This window comes from Sinocyclocheilus rhinocerous, unplaced genomic scaffold, assembly GCF_001515625.1.
Source record: "Sinocyclocheilus rhinocerous isolate Xijiao unplaced genomic scaffold, SAMN03320098_v1.1 scaffold988, whole genome shotgun sequence".
In the NCBI taxonomy this organism is placed as follows: Eukaryota; Metazoa; Chordata; class Actinopteri; order Cypriniformes; family Cyprinidae; genus Sinocyclocheilus; species Sinocyclocheilus rhinocerous.
Genome location: NW_015650363.1, coordinates 1661605 through 1668414, shown reverse-complemented (window position 1 = coordinate 1668414; position 6810 = coordinate 1661605). Strand labels below are relative to the sequence as shown.

Here is a 6810-nt window from a genome sequence, read left to right as displayed (position 1 = left end):
GAGCTGTCTGACCCTGCATAGACAGCAACGCAACTGAAATGTTCCCAAGTCCATAAACGTAGCAAGGAGGTCTGTAAAATAATCCATGTGACATCAGCGGTTCAACCGTAATTTTACGAAGCGACAAGAATACTTTTTGTGCGCAAAAGAAAAAAAAAACGACTATATTCAACAATTCATCTCCTCCGCATCACCCTGTAGCGCCATTTTGGAGAGTATCCGCTGGACGTAAACAGCAAGACGAATTGTTGAATAAAGTCGTTGTTATTTTTTTTTCTTATGTGCACAAAAAGTATTCTCGTAGCTTCGTATATTTGCGGATGAACCACTGATGTCACGTGGATTATTTTACAGATCTCCTTGCTACGTTTCTGGACTTGGGAATATTTCAGTTGGGTTGCTGTCTATGCCGGGTCAGACAGCTCTCAGATTCCATCCAAAATATCTTAATTTGTGTTCCGAAGATGAACGAAGGTCTTACGGGTTTGAAACGACATGAGGGTGAGTAATTAATGACCGAATTTTCATTTTTGGGTGAACTAACCCTTTAAGCAGCACTGTTTAACATTGAATCTGAAATGTTTCTTGAACACAAAATCAACATATTATAATGATTTCTGAAGGATCATGAGACACTGAAGACTGGAGTAATGGCTGCTGAAAACTCAGCATTGCCGTCACAAGAATAAATGACATTTTAAAGTTATTTTAAACTGTAATAAAAATTATCATCTTAAAGATCATTGTTTAAATGTATTTTAATGTAATATGGTAAAATGTAATATATTATGCTAAAAAGAATGAATGGATGAAGTAAAGATAAAGATAATATGGATAAAGTAAATTGAGTAAAATGCTCAAGGTGGTAATGAGTACTGGGTAAAAAAAACATGTTTGGCTGAGCTTCAGTGAACACTTAAAGCAAATGAAGAAAGAGTCTCTGACTTATTTAAGGTAATGATCTCCAACTCCAGCTGGTTTTTCTCTCTGTTCTGTTTGGAGTAACGCTGCCGAAGCTCCTCAGCAGTGGAGAGAGCCTCTGCTAACTGAGCTTCCTGAAGAGATGACAGAAACACACCAGTCAGAGTTTGCACCGCTTGGTTCATACTGGCCAACTGCATAAAAATCAGTCTTTCAAACAAACTGTAAAATGTGAGACAATGTCCAGTTAAGTGAATACATGAGCCAGCAGTGCCATATTAAAATAAAGGACTTTTGGAGAATTATTTAAGCAATTAGCACTTTGTAAACCACGAAGGTCTACAGAATCTTTCTATGAATTTTATGAAACCCTGTAGCACAGTTCATTTATTGTTCTTCTGTACAGTACCTTGTCCAGGAGTTGTGCAGAGAGCTGTGCAGCTGTATTCACACTTTGTTCAGCCTGTTTCCTCTGGTCCTCCAAGGTCTGTTTGTGGACGTCTCTGTCTCCTTCACAGTGCTGCTTCAACTCTCTCATCTGCTCCAGCAGGCCTTGCACCTCCTCCTGTTGATGCTGCAGTGTCCCTTCCAGCCTCTGTGCCACAGTACAGTACATACTTACATGATGTTCCACTTTACGTCAATGAAAACCACGACTAAGGTAAAAATCCAAGTAGGGTTACTTGAATCTGAGCCTCCAGCCGATTATTTTCAGCTTCTTTCTTGTGCAGCTGATTCTGCAAGCGACTGCGGGTGGATTCAAGAACCTTTGACAGCTCTCCTGCAGTCCTCAGATGCTCCTGTGATGACAATAACAAAACACCTTCTATAAAAATCACCTGCAACACAGGTCTGATGCAAATTCACTATATGCAAGTATTTAGAAATGCAGAAGAGGTATTAAAACATGTCATAGAGGAATGTTACACAAATGAATAGAAAAATAAGAGAATTAGTGAGATATAATTATTACCTTTTCATTTTCCAAATTCTCAGCCATCTGATTGGCCGCTCTTTCTCTGTTGTTGAGTTTAGTCTCAAGTTTCTAAAAGAGAACGTTACTATAATACTATCAACAAAGTATTTCTAAATGGCTTAAGAAAAAATTTAAAGTCTTTAAAATGAAGTTTTTAAAAACTCTCATTTGTTCATTAAGGCTGCATTTATTTGATCAAAAATACTGTAAAAACAGAAATATTGTGACATATTATAACCATTTAAAATAACTGTTTTCTGTTTTAATGTATTCTAAAATATAAATTTTTTTCCTGTGACAACCGATTTGGTGCCTGAAAAACATTTTTAATTATTATCAATGTTGAAAACTGTTGTGCTGCTTAATGGTTTTTCTAGAAACCCTGAAACAATGTTTTTCAGGATTCTGTGATGAATAAAAAGTTCAGCATTTATTTTTACAAATAGACATTTTGTTTTGTAAAATAAGTCTTTACTGCCACTTTAGATCAATGTAACGCATACTTTTTGAATAAAATGTATGTGTATCGAGCTCACAACATTATTATATACAGTGCCCTCCACTAATATTGGCACCCTTGTTAAATATGAGCAAAGGCATCTGTGAAAATAAATCTGCAAATCTTTCATTCAAAAAAAAAAAATCATAAAATTCTAACCTATCATAGAAGTAAAACAATTGATAGTGGGGGGAACTCACATTATGAAATAAATGTTTTTCTCCAATGCATGTTGGCCTCAATTATTGACACCACTAGAAGTATATAACCCATTCATATTTCAATTTTTTTTGCACACCAGGGTGACTAGGAGCATGATATTGTTCAGCCATGACTGCCTGTTCCATGGGATTATAAATATGAGGAACACAAAGGCCAAATTGCCTTAATCATACATCACAAAGAGTAAAACCAAAGAATACAGTTCTGATGTGCAGAACAAGGTTGTTGAGCTTCACAAAATAGAAAGTGGCTGTAAGAAAATAGCTAAAGCATTGAAAATCCCCATTTCCACCTTCAGGGCAATAATTAAGAAGTTCCAATCAACTAAAGATATTGCAAATCTGCCTATGACTAAATATAAATGACAATATAACAATGTGTTTGTATATATATATATATATATTATATATATATACACACTGTATATAGCGAGAGAGAGAGAGAGAGAAAGAGAGCAAAAAATGTTGGTGTTAGTTTACAAACCCTTTTCTCAGCCTCAGAATCAGCTAGTTTTCTCATTAGCATCTCCCTCTCATCAGACAACCTCAGTGCATCTGTCTGTGGTGAAAGGGTCAGACGAAACAAACTTTTTTTTTTTGTTTACAAAAAAAGTGCATATACACAATACTGCAGAACCAACAGCCAACCCAAATATGACACAAATTTAGTTTAACGGAAGTTTTTTTTGTACCTCCCGTCCATGCTGTTCCCTCAAAAGCCGTCTGAGAGTGCGATTTGTCTCCACAAACGTGTCTAACTTTTGCTCTAGTAGCTCCTGTTGACGACCCAACTGATCAGAGTGTGTCTTTGACTGTTTTTTGTCCTGAATACACAAAGTGTTTTTTTTTTCAAGAGAAAGGATTTCAGAGGTAATTGCAAAGTTTGGAGTTTGGCAACCTTCTTACCTTCTTAAGTTTGCCTACGGTTTCCCTCAGAGCTGTCACTTTTTTGGCTACAGCCTGGCCGTCTATCTCAGCTTCCACCAGTTTCCTCAGCAAAGTTTCCATCTCCTGATATGGAGGTCCTATTTCTGATCTGCCCACATAAATCATACATTTTAAGCATTTAGGCCACAACCAAAAAAAAAAACTCATGTGTCAAATAAATCTGAAAGAACTATACCTCATATGTCCAGACTCCGCCTGCGTCCCATCTACAGTGCTACGTAGATCAGCATTCTCGCGCTTTGACCTCCTCAAGTCCTTACTGGCTTCTTCGAGTCTTTCCTCATGCTGATCAATCAAATGCCGACAGGCACTCGACTGCTGTGACTGGTGCTTTAAGTGGTCCTCTGTCTGCCGTAACCGTACCTGTGAAGATTTTAACATTCAAATCCACAATGTTGTTCGACGTGAATCCATCTTATAGTCATGATTATTTACAATCCATACCTCATTTTTTATACAGTCAACCTCTGACATTAGACTTTCAATTTTTCTCTCATATTTGCCAATTACGCCTCTCGCATCGTCCTCTTCACTGGACAGGTCAGTGAGCCGCAGAGGAGAAGAGGAAGGGGTGATCTCCAAGCAACGAGTAGCCCCCTGATGGGAATTTTTGTTATTACAGTACAGTCATTCATAGTCACAATAAAAAAAAATGACTCCTTATAAATTACTTGTGCTGGTTAATAAGGGAGAATAGGAGTAAACAAACCTCCCATTTGTATTCTCTTCGTCTTGATGCCTTTCCAGGAGGAACCCAGGGAGCTCGGACCTTTACACTAGCAGTTGATCGTAAATTGCTCACTTTACCCTGCTGAACATAAGAGTTGTGATGAGTGATTTCACGGTCTCAGTAAATCAAACGAGGTTGATTTAAAGGGATAGTTCACCTTCAGTTGCTGATCCCCATCAAAGTGTTTTTTTTCTCTCCATACTATGCAAGTCAATGGGGACCAGCAACTGAAGGTGAACTATCCGTATAAATTGGAATGGTAAATGGCATCTATTCTGACCTGGCTTTTCTGTGGACTCTTCTTTAGGTGGACATGCACAGATGTTGAGTCTGAGACATGAACATGGACGGGTGGAGAAGACGACCGTGTTTTCATCCCTTTGATTCAGTTGGGCGATCTTTATTTGTCTTAAGAATATGAAAAAGTTCACAAGAAGTGTATCATAAAAGTGAAAGAAAAATAAAACAGAAGTGTTATTAATCATGCATGTAACGTTAGCTTATATCTTTTAAACAAAGACTATTTGTCCTCAGTCAAGTCTGTGTTTGTTTTACTAATCCTTTTCTCTGTTTATTCACATCATATTTATACGGTCAGTTAAATAATCCTGATCGATGAAATTTTATGTACTTTAAACGATTAATGCGATATGAATAAAAATACCACTAACCTTAATACAAGTATGCAACGTTGCGTCCCCTGTGTAATGTTGTTTGCAAGACCCGGTAGACTTTCGCATGGACAATAGCCGCCAATCGGAGACGCGTCTGACGCTCTAAGTCCCGCCTTCAACGTTCTGATTTGAATCTGATTGGCTGGTTCGAAACTTAAGCGACAAAGAATTGAGGAGTGTTTAACGCCCAATGAACTTGAACGGAAGCTTATTGGGTTTCTATGCCAACGACGCGTTACCATGTACCGGCACCTCAGTTTTTAGCCTGTCCATGAAATTTTCTCATAACTTGCCATTTTATACACAGTCTGATGTGGTGCCATTAGAATGAACAGTGTGTATTTTAATTTGTAGGAGTGTCTTACCTGACATGCGTTAGCTTCATTTCGAAAAATGCATGACAGACTAACCAGCTGACAACCATCTGCTTGAGATTTTTAATTTATTTCATTGACAAATATTTATCACTTTTGTCATCAAAAGATGATGCATAGGCAAAAGTTATTCGTTAACTGGACGCTCCAAATGTCCAAAGCAACTTTCACATAACCATTACTCAGTAAGATCACATTTTAAGTTAAACCCCTTGAGAACCCAAGGATGAAACACATTAATATGAACATTCAGTAAACCACAGCTTCAAGCCTCAGATTGGACATTTATGAACAGAGAACAGTAAGCCAAAAAACTGAGGTAGATGTAAGCATCTACATGATCTATCAGGGCTGAGCTCATAACCTGAACACCACATGATGAGGGCGGCAGCACTTCAATATTACAAAAGGAACAAAAAAAAATTCAAAACAACAAGAAACAGTAACTGGTGTAAAAAATAAATAATTCATTTGTTGAAAAAAGACTAAATCACTAGATTATAAATTTGTAGATAACCTGATTTCAAGCTTCAAGCTAGTTCACAAAGATGGGAAAAAATTGGATGATTTCAGAACAATCCTAAAACCCATTCACAATCTCTACAGATTATATGAGGTTGTTTTACTTTAAATAGCATTTGGTTCAGGTTGCGCTTTGCTTCACAAAGTAAAAGAAAACACTATGAGAGAAATACATAAATTCCGTTTAGTAGTAAAACAAATCATGGGGGGGGGCATTCTATGGTATTTGGGCATGTTTTTTTTTCTTTTATCTCTTCTAATTAAATTCTTAGCTCCATGGTTACGGTCCAAGCAAAGCCAGTTCAATTGCTGGACAAAAGTTAAGTCTTTTAAGATTTGCAAAACCAGTAGACTACCATTAGATGGCATCAAGTTTGTTTTTTAAAGATGTGCTGTGGTATCAAGTGCTTCAAGTTGGTGCAGCGATGACAGAAGCTTTGATTTTATGACACTCCTTGTGTGGCCTTCTGCACACGTCGGTACCAGTTCTTCACCTGGGTATTTTCCATCATATCATCAAATGCCTGAAGGCCTTCCATAACCCTCAGAACACCAAACACGGCCTGAGTTGAAAACACAAGGTATAAGAAGGTATTTTCCACCATACCACAGATAATTAAACATATGTTTATTAACATAAACACAAAAAAAAATATTAGGCAGCACAACTTTTTCAACTTTGGGTGCTGAATAATGGCTGCTGAAAATTCAGCTTAGTCATCAAAAGAATAAATTAAATTTTAAATATATTAAAACAAAAAATTTAAATTGTAATAATATTTAGTGAAGTGAGTGACATGTGGCCAAGTATGGTGACCCATACTCGGAATTAGTGCTGTGCATTTATCCCATCCAAAGTGCACACACACAGCAGTGAACACACACACACCGTGAACACACACCCGGAGCATTGGGCAGCCATTTGTGGTGCTTTACCCAGAATGC

At 37.4% G+C, this 6810-nt stretch overlaps 2 protein-coding genes across 2 annotated transcripts in view; both read right to left on the bottom strand.

The window, feature by feature from the left end:
* Positions 1-5078, bottom strand: part of LOC107711886 (outer dense fiber protein 2-like) — an 8667-nt gene extending 3589 nt beyond the window's left edge. The window contains exons 1-12 of the mRNA XM_016516965.1: positions 4967-5078; positions 4576-4703; positions 4275-4376; positions 4010-4162; positions 3741-3928; positions 3524-3653; positions 3310-3441; positions 3102-3176; positions 1895-1966; positions 1605-1721; positions 1331-1516; positions 946-1055 (exon numbers count right to left, since the gene is read on the bottom strand). Coding sequence (XP_016372451.1) covers positions 946-1055; positions 1331-1516; positions 1605-1721; positions 1895-1966; positions 3102-3176; positions 3310-3441; positions 3524-3653; positions 3741-3928; positions 4010-4162; positions 4275-4376; positions 4576-4671 — 1361 coding nt within the window. The 5' untranslated portion in view covers positions 4672-4703; positions 4967-5078. The remainder of the gene's footprint in view (positions 1-945; positions 1056-1330; positions 1517-1604; positions 1722-1894; positions 1967-3101; positions 3177-3309; positions 3442-3523; positions 3654-3740; positions 3929-4009; positions 4163-4274; positions 4377-4575; positions 4704-4966) is intronic.
* A 314-nt stretch (positions 5079-5392) lies between these two features.
* ptgesl (prostaglandin E synthase 2-like) overlaps positions 5393-6810 on the bottom strand; it is a 4006-nt gene continuing 2588 nt past the window's right edge. The window contains exon 7 of the mRNA XM_016516964.1: positions 5393-6428. Within this exon, the coding sequence (XP_016372450.1) occupies positions 6309-6428 (120 nt within the window). The 3' untranslated portion in view covers positions 5393-6308. The remainder of the gene's footprint in view (positions 6429-6810) is intronic.